Source organism: Oncorhynchus keta, chromosome 11, assembly GCF_023373465.1.
Source record: "Oncorhynchus keta strain PuntledgeMale-10-30-2019 chromosome 11, Oket_V2, whole genome shotgun sequence".
In the NCBI taxonomy this organism is placed as follows: domain Eukaryota; kingdom Metazoa; phylum Chordata; class Actinopteri; order Salmoniformes; family Salmonidae; genus Oncorhynchus; species Oncorhynchus keta.
In genome coordinates, this window is record NC_068431.1 from 17,972,643 (window position 1) to 17,992,721 (window position 20,079).

Genomic DNA, 20,079 nt, shown 5'->3' on the forward strand with positions numbered 1-20,079 from the left:
TGCAACAGTGATGTGCCTATAGCCTACCATTTAATCACAGTGGTTACCTAAAGAAAGTACCCCTTTTGAACTTCAACCTTCCCCGAGTAACCCCTTACTAACCCGCACCACACGTTTGACTGCGCTTCAATCAATAGAAAGTGGGTTTGAAAATGATTGTATTTTTTACACATTCATAATCGATTTGGATTCATTTAACATTGAAAAATGCTTTTTGACTGCATTTGAATAGCTTCTCAGTACATCCAGTAGCAACATATTGATGACGTGAATGTCCCCAAAAAACTTTACACTGGTACTCAGACAAGGATGTATCACTACAATGTACCTTCTACATCTGACCAGTGTTGCATTTAGCCCTGGTATCACTAAAGTATTATTCTTACTATTTTTAGACAGCAGTGAAGAGAGGGGGAGACTTTGGGTCATTGAAAAGTGCTATATACACTGAGTATACCAAACATTAGTAAAACCTAATATTTGAAGAGGCCTGGACTCCACAGGGATGCTGGACCATGTTGAATCCAATGCTTCCCACAGTTGTGTCAAGTTGGCTGGATGTCCTTTGGGTGGTGGACCATTCTTGATACTGTACACAGCGTTGCAGTTCTTGACACCTTCACACCAATGCACCTGGAACGTAATACCTGTTCAGAGGCACTTCAATATCCCTCTGAATGGCATACATACACAATCCATGTCTTAATTGTCTCAAAGCATAAAAATCCTTCTTTAACCGGTCTCCTCCCCTTCATCTACACTGAACAAAAAAACAAGCATTTAGCTACACTTGCATTAACATCTGCTAACCATGTGTATGTGATAAAATTAGATTTGAAGTGGATTTAACAAGTGACTTCAATAAGGGATCATAGCTTTAACCTGGATTCACCTGGTCAGTTTATGTCATGGAAAGAGCAAGTGTTCCTGTTTTGTATACTCTGTGTAAGTCCCATATATTATTATTACAAAACAACATACAGGGTTGAACGAGAGAGACCTAAGGGCGGACCTGTGAATCGAACCCGTCTGACAGAACTGCGGTATGCCATGCAAGGTGTTCTAGCCGGCCTACATTGCTGCTGTATATTCACTGTAATTGCAGCTCTGGATGTGGGCCTGCTGATTTCCTGTGCTTGGTCTCTGGAGATGTGGCTGAGATCACTGTGGACCCAAGGCTCTCCTTACACACTCATGTACGCACGCATACAAACACACACACAGCTACTTCTGCACACACACACAGCTTCCTATGCTTGGAGCGGCGCAGCAGGGACACACACCAAGCCAGAGTTCAAAGGGCCAGGCCCCAGAGCGCCCACACACTGGCTCTCAGTCCCCTCTATAACCTTATTTGGTATTTTTAGCCATGCTGCTTTATACCGGCCAACCAATGAGAGGGCGGCGAGGGAAGTCAGGTGACAGACAGAGTGCCTGTCGGGCTCGGTTAGCATCAGAAACAGAGCCTCTAGGCTGTGGTGCTAATCCCTTAGCCTAGCATCTGCTCTTCTACGAGCCTCCCATAGAAAGGTTGACACTGCTCCTGGGAGAAGTGTTCCTTAGGTATAGATCTAGGATTAGCCTTTCTTTACCTAAACCATTAGTGAGGGGAAACGTTAAACTGACACAAAATCAGCATCTAGGGGAAACTTCCCCCTACTCAGCATGGCACACAGTTTCTCTCACGATGCCACCAACACAATATAGTGAGACTACCGAGACATTAGTAACTCAGCAAGGCTATAATTAGCAACATAATTATATGCTATCTAGCACCTTAATCTAAATGAGCACAAAGTCAGGGGAGGAGAGGCTGAGGGAATTAATCTGAGATGGAAAGAGGAGTTTAGTGAAAGAAAGTGATGGGCTGGAATGAGGGCGAGAGAAACGTTAACATTTGGGAGTTTTAACTGTTACACCTTAAAACTTTTAGCTCTTGTCTGGCTGTAGTGGAGTGCGTGTGTGTGTGTGTGTGTGTGTGTGTGTGTGTGTGTGTGTGTGTGTGTGTGTGTGTGTGTGTGTGTGTGTGTGTGTGTGTGTGTGTGTGTGTGTGTGTGTGTGTGTGTGTGTGTGTGTGTGTGTGTGTGTGTGTGTGTGTGTGTGTGTGTGTGTAGGGGTTCAGATAACCCTGGTCTGCTGCATGCTGCAGTATGGTGGTGATGAATCATCAGATGTAATATGAATCCCCACTGCATCACTGAAGCACCCTCTATCTCCTCAGATCAGAGCAGCAAACACCACTCTGACCTCTGAACAGAGATCCCTGAACAGATACGCGTGCTCAGACAAGCGCACACACACACAAAGATGCATGCACACAAAACCGCCCCTCTCTCTCTGCTATCTTCATATGACAATTCCTTATATTCGGTCTCACTCGTTTGTCCCATGTGGTTTGACTCTCAGGCCACGCTGTTCTTGCTTAGAAATGGACAATACAGTTCTATTTTATTGACTTATATTCTGCACTGATCTGAAAAGAGGTGAAAGCAATCGGGAACGACTACTAGAAATCTGCTCTCACCTGTTCCATTTCTTAAGATAATTAATAACAAATAATTTGGGGGGGTCCTATATTTATCCTGTCACAGAATTGCACTAGCGTGTCATGGAAATGTGTTTCTTTCTTCTCCCAACTCCTCCTGAGACACCTGCAGGGAGTGGGCTCATGGCCAGGGTCACCATTCTCCAGCACCCTTGGAGTAATTTGGGTGAAGTGCCTTGTTCAAGGGCACAGAGACAGATTGTTTTCACTGTAATTTGATCCAGTGACCTGCCTCCAGATCAGGGCACATGAAGGAAAGGAGTCAAGGAAAGGAGTCGAGGAAAGCTACTTTACCCCTTTAACGCTAGGACCGCTAAAGCAGGCATTCTACTTTACCCCTTTAACACTAGAACCACTAAATCAGGAATTCTACTTTACCCCTTTAACACTAAAACCACTAAAGCAGGCATTCTACTTTACCCCTTTAACACTAGAACCACTAAATCAGGAATTCTACTTTACCCCTTTAACACTAAAACCACTAAAGCAGGCATTCTGACTGCTTATTCATGTATTTATTTTATGACATTTTGAAAGTCATGCTCCCCGCAGTCTTTGTCATTATTTGAATGGTTTAACCCGTTGCCCCTCCTTCTCCCGACGGCAGGGCCTGCTCTGCTCCTTCTCCCGACGGTAGGGCCTGCTCTGCTCCTTCTCCCCGACGACGTTAGGGCCTGGGCCTGCCTCTGATACTCCTTCTCTTGATTCTGAGCCTCAGCCTGAATCTACATTGGTATATTGTATTTATAATCTCAAAATGGTATGTACCCTATATCAGCCTAGTCATAAAAAAGCCAGAACGGTATGCCCGGGCCAACTACAAATGAGATGGTGAGACAGGAGAGAGGAACACCGTTTCAGAAAAGATCCACATTGGGCAGCAGGTGAGCAAGTTTCAGAGAATGTGGTGATGTGGCTTGTGGAACATTATGCTGGCAAGGGGAGAAATATCACCATGGACAATTTCTTCACTTCACTGTCATTGGCGAACAAGTTGCTTGCAAATAAAACAATCCTAGTCGGCACCATGAACAAAGCGAGATGGGAGCTCACCCTCTCTGTGCAAAATATGCACTTGCACAGCTGTTTTACTCCACAACGGTGCTGAAGAATGACAAGTCAACACTCACACTATACCAGTGCAAGGCAAGAAATAACATTTCTGTCGTTAGCACCATTTTTTCCGACAGCTGCCATTGACAGGACATGAAGAGAAAACCGGATATTATTATCCACTACAACCAAACAAGTATTCAGAACCCTTGACCTTTTCCACTTTGTTACCATACAGCCTTTTCCCCCCTCAATCTACACACAATATCCCATAATGATAAAGCAAAACATAAGTATTCAGACCCTTTGCTCAGTACTTTATTGAAGCACCTTTGGCAGCAAATACAGCCTTGAGTCTTCTTGGGTATGAAGCTACAAGCTTGGCACACTTGTATTTGGGGAGTTTCTCCCATTCTTCTCTGCAGATCCTCTCAAGCTCTGTCAGGTTGTATGGGGAGCGTCGCTGCACAGCTATTTTCAGGTCTCTGCAGAAACGTTTGATCGGATTAAAGTCCAGGCTCAGGCTGGGCCACTCAAGGACATTCAGAGACTTGTCCCGAAGCCACTCCTGTGTTGTCTTGGCTGTGTGCTTATGGTCGCCACCAGTCTGAGGTCCTGAGTGCTCTGGAGCAGAATTTCAGCAAGGATCGCTCTGTACTTTGCTCCGTTCATCTTTCCCTCGATCTTCACTAGTCTCCCTGTCCCTGCCGCTGGAAAAACATCCCCACAGCATGATGCTGCCACCACCATGCTTCACCGATGGGATGGTGCCAGGTTTCCTCCAGACATGACACTTGGCATTCAGGCCAAAGAGTTGAATCTTGGTTTCATCAGACCAGAGTATCTTGTTTCACATGGTCTGAGAGTCTTTAGGTGTCTTTTGGCAAACTGCAAGCGGGCTGTCATGTGCCTTTTACTGAGGAGTGGCTTCGGTCTGGCCACTCTACCATGAAGGCTTGATTGGTGGAATGCTGCATAGATGGTTGTCCTTCTGGAAGGTTCTCCCATCTCCACAAAGGAATTCGGGAGCTTTGTCAGAGTGACCATTAGGTTCACCTCCCTGACCAAGGCCCTTCTCCCCCAATTGCTCAGTTTGGCCAGCCGGCCAGCTCTAGGAACAGTTTTGGTGGTTGCAAACTTCTTCCATTTAAGAATGACGGAGGCCACTGTGTTCTTGGGGACCTTCAATACTGTATACATTTTTTGGTACCCTACTCCAGATCCATGCCTCGACACAATCCTGTCTCGGAGTTCTACGGACAATTCCTTCGACCTCATGACTTGGTTTTTGCTCTGACATGCACTGTCAACTGTGGGACCTAATAGAGACGTGTGTGCCTTTCCAAATCATGTCCAATCTATTTAAATGTACCACATATAGACTCCAATCAAGTTGTAGAAACATCTCAAGGATGATCAATGGAAACAGGATGCACCTGAGCTCAAATTCGAGTCTCATAGCAAAGGGTCTAAATACTTATGTCAATAAGGTATGTTTTTGTAATATATATATAACAGTTTTAACTTTGTCATTATGGGCTATTATGTGTAGATTCTGGGTAAAAAAACACAAATACATTTTAGAATAAGGCTGTAAGGTAACAAAATGTGGAAAAAGGGAAGGGGTCTGAATACTTTCCAAATGCACTGTGGACACCTCTTCAAATGAGTGGATTCTGCTATTTCAGCCACACCCATTGCTGACAGGTGTAGAAAATCGAGCACACAGCTCCATAGAGAAACATTAGAAGTAGAATGGCCTTAGCTGTTCGGAGACTTTCAACGTGTCACCGTCATAGAATGCCACCTTTCTATCAAGTCAGTTCAACAAACTGTAAGTGCTGTTAGTTGTGAAGTGGAAACGTCTTGGAGCAACAACGGCTCTACCGTGAAGTGGTAGGACACACAAGCTCACAGAACAGGACCGCCGAGTGCTGAAGTGTGTAGGGCATAAAAATCATGTGTCCTTGGTTGCAACACTCACAACCGAGTTCAAAACTGCCTCTGGAAGCAATGTCAGCACGAGAACTGTTCGTCGGTAACGTCATAAAATGCTACCATACACAATCCTAAGATCACCATGCGCAATGCCAAGCATCGGCTGGAGTGGTGTAAAGCGCGCCGCCATTACACTCTGAAGCAGTAGAAACGCATTATCTGGAGTTATGAATCACGCTTCACCAGCTGACAGTCCGACGGAATAATCTGGGTTTGGCGGATGCCAGGAGAACGCTACCTGCCCCAATGCATAGTGCCAACTGTAAAGTTTGGTGGATGAGGAATAATGTTCTGGGGCTGGGGTTTTTCATGGTTCGGGCAAGGCCTCTTAGTTCCAGTGAAGGGAAATCCTAACGCTACAGCATACAATGACATTCTAGACAATTAGGTTTTTCCAACTTTGTGGCAAGAGTTTGGGGAAGGCCCTTTCCTGTTTCAGCATGACAATGCTTCTGTGCACAAAGCGAGGTCCACACAGAAATGTAACTGGCTTGCGCAGAGCCGTGACCTTCACTCCATTGAACACATTTGGGAGAAATTGGAAAGCCGACTGCGTGCCACGCGTAATCACCTAACATCAGTGCCCAACCTCACTAATGCTCGTGGCAGAATGGAAGCAAGTCCCCACAGCAATGTTCCAAAGTCTATTGGAAAGCCTTCCCAGAAGAGTGGAGGCTGTTATAGCATCAAAGGGGGAGCATGTGTCCACATACCTTTGGTCATAAAGTGTAGCTCAGGCTACTAAGCAAAGAGTAGTAGCATAAGAAAACTTAAAATTTGTGTTTTGAAAAACATTTTCTTATTTCCATGTTTCTATAGACCTGCCCCCCAAAAGTACAATGTTTATCTTCCTGATGTTTTTTCATTTGTACATACAGTACAGTAGCCCCAATTACATTCAGCCATGGGTCGATTTCTCCTTTAGCGGATGGTGATGGGGCCCGAACGTAGTTATAAATAATTTGTACACTGCAAATTGACCGCAAGAATCCCAAACATATGTTTTATTTTATTTTGATTTAACCCTTATTTTATCAGGTAAATTGACTGAGAACACATTCACAGCAACAACTTGGGGAATAGTTACAGGGGAGAGGAGGGGGGATGAATGAACCAATTGTAAGCTGGGGATGATTAGGTGACCATGATGGTATGAGGGCCAGATGGGGAATTTAGCTCGGACACCGGGGTTAACACTCCTACTCTTACGATAAGTGCCATGGGATCTTAAGTGACGACAGAGAGTCAGGAAACCCATTTAACGTCCCATCCGAAAGACAGCACCCTACACAGGACAATGTCCCCAATCACTTATATGATTGGACCAGAGGAAAGGGTGCCTCCTACTGGCCCTCCAACACCACTTCCAGCAGCATCTGGTCTACCAAACAGGACCAACCCTGCTTAGCTTCAGAAGCAAGCCAGCTGTGGGATGCAGGGTGGTATGCTGCTGGCAAATACAGATGTAGTATTTGACAAAAACATTGATTGAGTATTTTCTAACCTTGACTACATTGGGATATGATCAGATATGCCTCTCTATTTATGAGTGAGAATACTTGGGAACATATTTCCTAAATGAAAATCACTTTAAGCTAATTTCTTGCTGATTTTAGAGTCTTTAATTTGAGTATTTTATTTGGCCAGTCAGAAACAAATTGGGGACCCTGGCTTACAGTAACACATTTTTGTATTCTAATTTTACCTAAAACCTTCATAAATGCAACCAAATTATTAGTTTTCCGATAGCATTATTAGACGGTTAGAATGTTGACGTCCAAAAGATGCATCATTGGCTTGGGGGTCCTCAAGTCCTTTCTAGTGTTAAACGTTGCATAACCATTCCAGTGCTTCCACAGTGAACACTCTCTCTGATGGGCACGGCTCTGCCTATCAACCAGATTATGGTCACGCATGCATACACACATACACACAATACTTTGCACCTGGAACTAACAAAACACCAGAAACAGACAGTTCGACAAATACAAAAGGCTGAATACTCTTCACACAATGAGAGGTGTAGTTTGTCCAGAAACTAAAACAATGGCATTTTCATCATCTTGGACCGGAAGTCATGATTCAGCAACCATATTTTAGCACATTCTCTGCACAAAGAGACAATTCTTACCTCACCTTGCCTGTCCCACTGTCGGACCTGTATGAAAACAATTTTGAATTTTTTTTTTAGAAGCTTAATTTGAAGGTGTAGGATAAAGCTCTACCTAGATGCTGATCTTGTGTCAGTTTTGCATTTTCCTCACTCATGGTTAAGGTTAACCCAGACCTGGGTTAAATACGTATTCAAATATCCGCCAACCAGTAGGTATTCAAATCAAATTCATGTCTTGGGCAGTATCTGAATATATCGGAGATGAGTAACTAGACTCAGTCCTAACACTCTAGCAGCTAGCCACTGTTTTGTTTTACAACGTAAGACAGGTGCACAGCCAGAACATAATTATGAGTCACATAGGACTGGGCGGTATACCGTATTTGACTATACACCGGTACTTATGCACGGACCAGCTTGGGTTTGTACTTTACCTTCTATAATGGTATCTGAATGTTTGGTTTGTTAACTGTGATACGCCATGTGTAACGTCCATTTTTATAGTTTACTCCGCTACTTGAGTCATCCCTCTCCGCGTTCCACACAGACCTAGTCCGATTCCGTCACTCAAAGAGCGCATTTGTTGTTGCTTGACCACTCGACAATATTGATGACAACGATGTTGTTTCCACTTTAATCTGAATTTAAATCCACAAGCGTTCTAGAATTACAATATTAGTTTTTGCTTCTTACATCTGCAAACAGCTAGTTCGTATTTTCTTAGCAAGTTAAGCTAAATCGTGTTTGCCACTAATGCTCATCGCTAGTTAGCTGGCTAGATAACTCGCTAATACAAGTCCTGAGTCAGAGCAAACGTAGCTAGCTACTACAGCCTGATACCAGTACTGGAGGAGGCTTAAATCAGCATGTTTGTGCAACAGTATCTTCTAAATCAAAGAGGAATTTAATGTAGCTAAAGATTATAGTGTCCCCTAGGAAACACTGAACGTCAATTTGGTTCCTTCCCTGTCACAATAACTCGTCCATGGCATTTTCATACGTTGTCATGTCAAACAACACTGTATTCAAAGTACCCACTATTATTTATATTCTAACTATAGAATTATAATAAACATTCTATTTCCATGATTCCAAATTTCACCCAAGTGTATTGATCTAAATTGCAATTGCAACATTTGGTTAAAAATAAGGCCTAGTATTTTTGCCCATATCGTGGCAGTATGGAATGAACTCAAATGAGTGCAGGAAATGCAGAAATTGATGTTAATGCAGGAAATAATTTTAAATTGAAGTTGAACAGTATAAAACAATCCAAAAGGAGAAAGACCCTTTGAATTCACTTAGAATATATGTGTTGCCACCCTAGGGTCACGCACTACTCATAAAGCAAATTTAGAACTTTAATGAATCAAAAAAATAAAACAACATCAAATAATGTCAATAATGGGAAAAATACCATATGATATGATATTTTGGCCATATCGCCCAGCGCTAGAGTCACACACGCTTTCTCTGACATCTCACACACACACATGCACACAGTCTTCCGGGCAGCTGTGAAAAAGACCTTCAAGGGGGATGCAAAAGTGCAGACGTGACCACATTTGCAGGGTCATAAATCATTCAGGTGGAAGGTGGCCATAAATAAATGCATCGGTGTGCCAGGGGTCTGTTAGTGAGCCTCTGAGTGATACCTGTCTGGTTAGATATACAGTCGTGGCCAAAAGTTTTGAGAATGACACAAATATGAATTTTCACAAAGTCTGCTGCCTCAGTTTGTATGATGGCAAATTGCATATACGCCAGAATGTTATGAAGAGTGATCAGATGAATTGCAATTAATTGCAAAGTCCCTCTGTGCCATGCAAATGAACTGAATCCCTAAAAACATTTCCACTGCATTTCAGCCCTGCCACAAAAGGACCAGCTGACACCATGTCAGTGATTCTCTCGTTAACACAGGTGTGAGTGTTGACGAGGACAAGGCTGGAGATCACTCGGTCATGCTGATTGAGTTTGAATAACAGACTGGAAGCTTCAAAAGGAGGGTGGTGCTTGGAATCATTGTTCTTCCTCTGTCAAGCACGGTTACCTGCAAGGAAACACGTGCCGTCATCATTGCTTTGCACAAAATGTGCTTCACAGGCAAGGATATTGCTGCCAGTAAGATTGCACCTAAATCAACCATTTATCAGATCATCAAGAACTTCAAGGAGAGTGGTTCAATTGCTGTGAAGAAGGCTTCAGGGCGCCCAAGAAAGTCCAGCAAGCGCCAGGACCGTCTCCTAAAGTTGATTCAGCTGCGGGATCGGGGCACCACCAGTAAAGAGCTTGCTCAGGAATGGCAGCAAGCAGGTGTGAGTGCATCTGCACGCACAGTGAGGCAAAGACTTTGAGGATGGCCTGGTGTCAAGAAGGGCAGCAATGAACCACTTCTTTCCAGGAAAAATATCAGGGCCAGACAGATATACTGCAAAAGGTACAGGGATTGAACTACTGAGGACTGGGGTAAAGTCATTTTCTCTGATGAATCCCTTTTCATATTGTTTGGGGCATCTGGAAAAAAAGCTTGTCGGGAGAAGACAAGGTGAGCGCTACCATCAGTCCTGTGTCATGCCAACAGTAAAGCATCCTGAGACCATTCATGTGTGGGGTTGCTTCTCAGCCAAGGGAGTGGGCTCACTCACAATTTTGCCTAAGAACACAGCCATGAATAAAGAATGGTACCAACACATCCTCCAAGAGCAACTTCCCCCAACCATCCACAAACAGTTTCGTGACGAACAATGCCTTTTCCAGCATTATGGATCACCTTGCCATAAAGGTAGAAGTGATAACTACGTGGATCGAGGAACATAACATCGATATTTTGGGTCCATGGCCAGGAAACTCACCAGACCTTAATCCCATTGAGAACTTGTGGTCAATCCTCAAGAGGCGGGTGAACAAACAAAAACCCACAAATTCGGACAAACTCCAAGCATTGATTATGCAAGAATGGGCTGCCATCAGTCAGGATGTGGCCCAGAATTTAATTGACAGCATGCCAGGGCGGATTGCAGAGGTCTTGAAAAAGAAGGGTCAACACTGCAAATATTTACTCTTTGCATCAACTTCAAGTGATTGTCAATAAAAGCCTTTGCCACATGAAATGCTTGTAATTATACTTCAGTATTCCATAGTAACATCTGACAAAAATTTGTTTCAAAGCAACTTAACACCTCCAATTTAACACTTGTGAATTGAACACCCCTCTTTAAAACAGTCAGGGGGACTTCCCTTCTCCCTCCGGTCTTTCCTTCTCCCTTTCTCTCACACTTGGTCATGCACATTGTCCCCTCTCTCTAATTGACTCTAAACCTGCAGTACTGTGCAGCAGTCCTCCTGTGTAGCAGCACTGCCCTCTAGTGGAATTATTAGAACAATGCAGGTACTTCACAGATCTCAGACCATAATTTTTTATTTTACCTTTATTTAACTAGGCAAGTCAGTTAAGAACAAATTCTTATTTTCAATGACGGCCTGTGGGTTAACTGCCTGTTCAGGGGCAGAACGACAGCTCGGGGGCTTGAACTTGCAACCTTCCGGTTACTAGTCCAACACTCTAACCACTAGGCTACCCTGCTGCCCCGGCATCTCTTTGCATGCTAGCAAGTTGGGTTAAGTTGGCTGATAAGCGATACATTAAAAACACAATGTCTTCCAAAAGTCTTTATGAGCAATACATATCATTTTTATTTGCTCTCTCATTGTCTTTTTTTGAACATGCATATGCACGCAAGTCACACACACACACCCCCAGGCACACAAATACGAACACCCTACACACCTCTCCTCCCGGCTATGAGGGGTCAAGAAGTGAGCAGAGTCCTCCTCATGGCTGCTTTGTAGGCTGCTCTCCCTGCTGGGGAAACACACCACAGAAAGACAGTGTTAGATGTAACGTGTGTTGTAGGCTGCTCTCCCTGCTGAGGAAACACACCACAGAGAGACAGTGTTAGGTGTAATGTGTGTTGTAGGCTGCTCTCTCTGCTGGGGAAACACACCACAGAGAGACAGTGTTAGATGTAACGTGTGTTGTAGGCTGCTCTCCCTGCTGGGGAAACACACCACAGAAAGACAGTGTTAGATGTAACGTGTGTTGTAGGCTGCTCTCCCTGCTGGGGAAACACACCACAGAGAGACAGTGTTAGATGTAACGTGTGTTGTAGGCTGCTCTCCCTGCTGAGGAAACACACCACAGAAAGACAGTGTTAGGTGTAACGTGTGTTGTAGGCTGCTCTCTCTGCTGGGGAAACACACCACAGAGAGACAGTGTTAGGTGTAATGTGTGTTGTAGGCTGCTCTCTCTGCTGGGGAAACACACCACAGAAAGACAGTGTTAGATGTAACGTGTGTTGTAGGCTGCTCTCCCTGCTGAGGAAACACACCACAGAGAGACAGTGTTAGGTGTAATGTGTGTTGTAGGCTGCTCTCTCTGCTGGGGAAAAACACCACAGAGAGACAGTGTTAGGTGTAACGTGTGTTGTAGGCTGCTCTCTCTGCTGGGGAAACACACCACAGAGAGACAATGTTAGGTGTAATGTGTGTTGTAGGCTGCTCTCTCTGCTGGGGAAACACACCACAGAAAGACAGTGTTAGATGTAACGTGTGTTGTAGGCTGCTCTCCCTGCTGAGGAAACACACCACAGAGAGACAGTGTTAGGTGTAATGTGTGTTGTAGGCTGCTCTCTCTGCTGGGGAAACACACCACAGAGAGACAGTGTTAGGTGTAACGTGTGTTGCAGGCTGCTCTCCCTGCTGAGGAAACACACCACAGAGAGACAGTGTTAGGTGTAAGGTGTGTTGTAGGCTGCTCTCCCTGCTGAGGAAACACACCACAGAGAGACAGTGTTAGGTGTAAGGTGTGTTGTAGGCTGCTCTCCCTGCTGAGGAAACACACCACAGAGAGACAGTGTTAGGTGTAATGTGTGTTGCAGGCTGCTCTCCCTGCTGGGGAAACACACCACAGAGAGACAGTGTTAGGTGTAATGTGTGTTGCAGGCTGCTCTCCCTGCTGGGGAAACACACCACAGAGAGACAGTGTTAGGTGTAATGTGTGTTGCAGGCTGCTCTCCCTGCTGAGGAAACACACCACAGAGAGACAGTGTTAGATGTAACGTGTGTTGTAGGCTGCTCTCCCTGCTGGGGAAACACACCACAGAGAGACAGTGTTAGGTGTAGTTTACCACATGCAACCAGAGATCTCTGTGTGTTTGTCTGTGTGTGTGTGTTCAATGTGTATACGTGTGTGAGAATGTGCGCGTGACACCTAGGGGTCATCTGCAGTTCAAACAATAACAAAGCAGGCACCTTTCTACTGTTTCGGTAAAACGCTGAGGGAGAAATGTAACCCCTCTCAAATGCTTCGACAGAGCTATGCATGCAAGGACTGACCATCTAGAAGTTACACATTTCAAGAATCAATGGGTATACACTACCGTTAAAAAGTTTGGGGTCACTTAGAATTGTCCTTGTTTTTGAAATAAATGCATATTAATTTGACCATTTAAAATAACATCAAATTGATCAGAAATACAGTGTAGACAAATGGCTGATTTTGTATGGAATATCTACATAGGCGTATTTTGAGCCTGTAATCAAACCCACACAAATGCTGATTCTCCAGATACTCAACCATTCTAAAGAAGGCCAGTTTAATTGCTTCTTTAATCAGAACAACAGTTTAACATTAACAATGTCTACACTGTATTTATGGTCAATTTTATGTTATTTTAACGGACAACAAAATGTACTTTTCTATAAAAAACAAGGACATTTCTAAGTGACCTCAAACTTAACGGTAGTGTATATTATTAATTTAAAAGTCCCACAAAAGGTATTTAACCAAATCCCAAAGCAAATAGGATAATCTGATTACTTAGACAACACACAATGTCAAATGTCAAACTCATAAAACCAAAGTAAATAAAACTGACAGTAAACCAGTAAACAGACAGAAAAAAGGATAAAGCCCCCACTAGAGAGCAGCACAGACTATTTGTTATTTTATTGTATTACTTTTTATATTTTATTTTTTTACTTTAGTTTATTAGTATATTTTTTTGTTGTTGAATTTTACCCGTTTTTCTCCCCAATTTCATGGTGTCCAATTGTTGTAGTAGCTACTATCTTGTCTCATCGCTACAACTCCCGTACGGGCTCGGGAGAGACTGAAGGTTGAAAGTCATGCGTCCGGAAGCCAGCCGCACCAATGCACCGGAGGAAACACTGTGCACCTGGCCACCTTGGCTAGCGCACACTGCGCCCAGCCCGCCACAGGAGTCGCTGGTGCGCAATGAGACAAGGACACCCCTACCGACCAAGCCCTCCCTAACCCGGGCGACGCTAGGCCAATTGTGCGTCGCCCCACTGACCTCCCGGTCGCGGCCGGTTACGACAGAGCCTGGGCGCGAACCCAGGGACTCGGATGGCACAGCTGGCGCTGCAGTACAGCGCCCTTAACCGCTGCGCCACCCGGGAGGCCCAGTAAATCTTTTCTTAACTGTATTTTCTTAAAACTGCATTGTTGGTTAAGAGCTTGTAAGTATGCATTTCACAGTAAGGTGTTGTATTCGGCGCATGTCACAAATAACATTTGATTTGACTTTGTCAACAATGAGGGTAAATATGTTATGGTAAGGCCAGGAGTCGTTCCTTAATGTGATTTGACTAATCATAGTCGTAAATAGCTATGTCTTGTTTCTAGTCTATAACTAGGATTAATCTGTGTCCGGGAAACTGGCCTGTAGAGACATATACTGTGTCTCTGGTCATCTTGTCACTGGAAGCTATAATTTGTCCTATTGAAAGTCTTCCTTGCATTGTTGCCAGTTATAAGGCAGCAACATTTATGCAAATACAGTGAGATGTTTTCCGTGAAGGGGTATCCAAAGACAAAAACAAAAGACAAGCCTCCATTTGTTGAATAGGCCTCTTCACACAACCAAGAGTGGCACGACTACAATCTGCCTCACATGTACCACAAGAAAGAGTGAGACAAAGAAAAAGTGCCACCTCCCGCAGCAACTAATATACCGTCAGAGCAGCCTGGGAGCCAGTCTGTTTCTGCAATAGCCAACTTGGCAAGACTTGCCATGACAACAACAAGGCGTGGGTGCAGAAACAGTCTGCCATCCAGGCTGTGTGTCAGAGCACCGGAAACTAAAGGCTGGCTGGGATATGTAAGCAGCAGTACTGTTTTATATTTAGCAAATCAGAGTTGCATTTCAAATGGCGCCCTATTCCCTATATAATGCACTACTTTTGACCCAGGTCTTCACAAAGCAGTGTTGGTTGAGAATATTTAATATAGCCATGTAACTCCTTCCAGTACTGTCCCCTGGCACTTTTACATGGGTTATGTCTCAAATAGCACCCTATTCCCTATATAGTACACTACTTTTGACCAGAACCCTATGGGCCCCAAAAGTAGAGCACAACATAGGTAATAGGGTGTCATTTGGGACGTAGACAGTACCTTTGGCTCTCCTCTGTAAGGCTGTACATGTCAGGGGACTAGCACGCTTGTCAGCTCCAGAACTATCTATTTTACAGTAATGAGCTTGAATTGTAGCTTCGCACTTTGTCTCCTGGGATGGCTGTAGTATAAAGTTAGAGATGGGCTTCACCTCATCTCTTGTGAACACCCCAAAATTCGGCCCCAATTTGGTTCAGGGTGTCGAGATTGCAGGTTGACATTTATTGGGATTAATCTTGTCCTGGAGGCAGATGTAACAAGTGCGCTGAGAGTCGGGAAGCAAGTTCTGGGAGTGAGTGTTTTAATAAATAAATGAAACAAGCGGAGTCTGGTCATTTCCGGTCACAACTTGCAGGCTTGTTTTCGAGTTGCTGTGCGTTTTGTTGCCAACCTATTTTGCTACCTGACAACTTTACGGTTTTCACTTTTTAATTACCGTTCATATATTTATTTATTTTTTCCTCAACTTTTTCACTCCGGACGCTTTATCTGGACACGATTCGTCAGGACCTCCAACAGCCGAAGCTAAGTAGTAACATTAACATGATGCCTTCTAATTGTAGTCGCTGTACTCGCCTTACGGCGAGGATAGCTGTGCTACAAGCCCAGCTTCAGACGCAATCATTAGGCAAGGGTAAATTCAGTGTAGGAAAGGATGAAACCGCGTCTGTGCCACCAGTAAGTACAGATAGTAGTATAAATCCCCTGGCACAGTCCCCGCAGCCGGACAACTTTCTCACGGTTTCTGGAAGGAACTGCTGTAGGAAAGCTCAACCGATGTCGCTCATTCAGCCGACAGAAACTTTCAACCGGTTTTCCCCATTAAGCAGCGGGTCGGAGTCAGAGGCCGAGTCTTCTCTGGTCTCTACTCCTCCCGTTACGGGGTCTGAGACGCCGAAGCTTCCCACCATTAGCTCTGACAAATGGAAAACTCTAGTCAGTGGCGACTCCATTACCCGCAGTATTATACTTAAAACGAATCATCCAGCGATCATACACTGTCTACCAGGGGGCAGGGCTACCGATGTTAAGGCTAATCTAATTTCTGAAGATGGTGCTGGCTAAAGATAAAACTGGCGAGTGTAGAGAGTATAGAGATATTGTTATCCACGTCGGCACCAACGATGTTAGGATGAAACAGTCAGAGATCACCAAGCGCAACATAGCTTCTGCGTGCATACCAGCAAGAAAGATGTGTCGGCATCGAGTAATTGTCTCTGGCCCCCTCCCAGTTAGGGGGAGTGATGAGCTCTACAGCAGAGTCTCACAACTCAATCGCTGGTTGAAAACCGTTTTCTGCCCCTCCCAAAAGATAGAATTTGTAGATAATTGGCCCTCTTTCTGGGACTCACGCACAAACAGGACCAAGCCTGACCTGCTGAGGAGTGACGGACTCCATCCTAGCTGGAGGGGTGCTCTCATCTTATCTACCTACCAACATAGACAGGGCTCTAACTCCTCTAGCTCCACAATGAAATAGGGTGCAGGCCAGGCAGCAGGCTGTTAGCCAGCCTGCCAGCATAGTGGAGTCTGCCACTAGCACAGTCAGTGTAGTCAGCTCAGCTATCACCATTGAGACCGTGTCTGTGCCTCGACCTAGGTTGGGCAAAACTAAACATGGTGGTGTTCGCCTTAGCAATCTCACTAGGATTAAGACCACCTCCATTCCTGTCATTACTGAAAGAGATCATGATACCTCACATCTCAAAATAGGGCTACTTAATGTTAGATCCCTTACTTCAAAGGCAATTATAGTCAATGAACTAATCACTGATCATAAACTTGATGTGATTGGCCTGACTGAAACATGGCTTAAGCCTGATGAATTTAAGGTTTTAAATGAGGCCTCACCTCCTGGCTACACTAGTGACCATATCCCCCGTGCATCCCGCAAAGGCGGAGGTGTTGCTAACATTTACGATAGCAAATTTCAATTTACAAAAAAGAAAAATGACGTTTTCGTCTTTTGAGCTTCTAGTCATGAAATCTATGCAGCCTACTCAATCACTTTTTATAGCTACTGTTTACAGGCCTCCTGGGCCATATACAGCGTTTCTCACTGAGTTCCCTGAATTCCTATCGGACCTTGTAGTCATAGCAGATAATATTCTAATCTTTGGTGACTTTAATATTCACATGGAAAAGTCCACAGACCCACTCCAAAAGGCTTTCGGAGCCATCATCGACTCAGTGGGTTTTGTCCAACATGTCTCTGGACCCACTCACTGTCACAGTCATACGCTGGACGTAGTTTTGTCCCATGGAATAAATGTTGTGGATCTTAATGTTTTTCCTCATAATCCTGGACTATCGGACCACCATTTTATTACGTTTGCAATTGCAACAAATAATCTGCTCAGACCCCAACCAAGGACCATCAAAAGTCGTGCTATAAATTCACAGACAACACAAAGATTCCTTGATGCCCTTCCAAACTCCCTCTGCCTACCCAAGGACGCCAGAGGACAAAAATCAGTTAACCACCTAACTGAGGATCTCAATTTAATCTTGCGCAATACCCTAGATGCAGTTGCACCCCTAAAAACTAAAAACATTTCTCATAAGAAACTAGCTCCCTGGTACACAGAAAATACCCGAGCTCTGAAGCAAGCTTCCAGAAAATTTGAACGGAAATTACGCCACACCAAACTGGAAGTGTTCCGACTAGCTTGGAAAGACGGTACCGTGCAGTACAGAAGAGCCCTTACTGCTGCTCGATCATCCTATTTTTCTAACTTAATTGAGGAAAATAAGAACAATCCAAAATTCCTTTTTGATAATGTCGCAAAGCTAACTAAAAAGCAGCATTCCCCAAGAGAGGATGACTTTCACTTTAGCAGTGATAAATTCATGAACTTCTTTGAGGAAAAGATTATGATTATTAGAAAGCAAATTACGGACTCCTCTTTAAACCTGCGTATTCCTCCAAACCTCAGTTGTCCTGAGTCTGCACAACTCCGCTAGGACCTAGGATCAAGAGAGATGCTCAAGTGTTTTAGTACTATATCTCTTGACACAATGATGAAAATAATCATGGCCTCTAAACCTTCAAGCTGCATACTGGACCCTATTCCAACTAAACTACTGAAAGAGCTGCTTCCTGTGCTTGACCCTCCTATGTTGAACATAATAAACGGCTCTCTATCCACTGGATGTGTACCAAACTCACTAAAAGTGGCAGTAATAAAGCCTCTCTTGAAAAAGCCAAACCTTGACCCAGAAAAAATAATAAACTATCGGCCTATATCGAATCTTCCATTCCTCTCAAAAATGTTAGAGAAGGCTGTTGCCCAGCAACTCACTGCCTTCCTGAAGACAAACAATGTATACGAAATGCTTCAGTCTGGTTTTAGACCCCATCATAGCACTGAGACGGCACTTGTGAAGGTGGTAAATTACATTTTAATGGCATCGGACCGAGGCTCTGCATCTGTCCTCGTGCTCCTAGACCTTAGTGCTGCTTTTGATACCATCGATCACCACATTCTTTTGGAGAGATTGGAAACCCAAATTGGTCTACACGGACATGTTCTGGCCTGGTTGAGATCTTATCTGTCGGAAAGATATCAGTTTGTCTCTGTGAATGGTTTGTCCTCTGACAAATCAACTGTACATTTCGGTGTTCCTCAAGGTTCTGTTTTAGGACCACTATTGTTTTCACTATACATTTTACCTCTTGGGGATGTTATTCGAAAACATAATGTTAACTTTCACTGCTATGCGGATGACACACAGCTGTACATTTCAATGAAACATGGTGAAGCCCCAAAATTGCCCTCGCTAGAAGCATGTGTTTCAGACATAAGGAAGTGGATGGCTGCAAACTTTCTACTATTAAACTCGGACAAAATAGAGATGCTTGTTCTAGGTCCCAAGAAACAAAGAGATCTTCTGTTGAATCTGACAATTAATCTTAATGGTTGTACAGTCGTTTCAAATAAAACTGTGAAGGACCTCGGCATTACTCTGGACCATGATCTCTCTTTTGAAGAACATATCAAGACCATTTCGAGGACAGCTTTTTTCCATCTACGTAATATTGCAAAAATCAGAAACTTTCTGTCCAAAAATGATGCAGAAAATTTAATCCATGCTTTTGTCACTTCTAGGTTAGACTACTGCAATGCTCTACTTTCTGGCTACCCGGATAAAGCTGCTAGAATCCTGACTAGAACCAAAAAATTTGATCATATTACTCCAGTGCTAGCCTCTCTACACTGGCTTCCTGTCAAAGCAAGGGCTGATTTCAAGGTTTTACTGCTAACCTACAAAGCATTACATGGGCTTGCTCCTACCTATCTCTCTGATTTGGTCCTGCCGTACATACCTACACATACGCTACGGTCACAAGACGCAGGCCTCCTAATTGTCCCTAGAATTTCTAAGCAAACAGCTGGAGGCAGGGCTTTCTCCTATAGAGCTCCATTTTTATGGAATGGTCTGCCTACCCATGTCAGAGACGCAAACTCGGTCTCAACCTTTAAGTCTTTACTGAAGACTCATCTCTTCAGTGGGTCATATGATTGAGTGTAGTCTGGCCCAGGAGTGGGAAGGTGAACGGAAAGGCTCTGGAGCAACGAACCGCCCTTGCTGTCTCTGCCTGGCCGGTTCCCCTCTTTCCACTGGGATTCTCTGCCTCTAACCCTATTACAGGGGCTGAGTCACTGGCTTACTGGGGCTCTCTCATGCCGTCCCTGCAGGGGGTGCGTCACCTGAGTGGGTTGATTCACTGTTGTGGTCATCCTGTCTGGGTTGTGCCGTGGCGGAGATCTTTGTGGGCTATACTCAGCCTTGTCTCAGGATGGTAAGTTGGTGGTTGAAGATATCCCTCTAGTGGTGTGGGGGCTGTGCTTTGGCAAAGTGGGTGGGGTTATATCCTTCCTGTTTGGC

At 44.3% G+C, this 20,079-nt stretch overlaps 1 protein-coding gene across 4 annotated transcripts in view; it reads right to left on the bottom strand.

Annotated features, from left to right (window-relative positions):
* The window catches only part of gramd1ba (GRAM domain containing 1Ba), a 178,139-nt gene that overhangs the window by 92,741 nt on the left and 65,319 nt on the right, over positions 1-20,079 (bottom strand). For 3 of the 4 annotated variants that reach the window (XM_052529648.1, XM_052529647.1, XM_035779761.2), the window contains exon 2: positions 11,500-11,574. The exons of the other annotated variant lie outside the window; for it this stretch is intronic. In XM_052529648.1, coding sequence (XP_052385608.1) covers positions 11,500-11,574 — 75 coding nt within the window. The remainder of the gene's footprint in view (positions 1-11,499; positions 11,575-20,079) is intronic. 4 annotated transcript variants of the gene reach the window in all.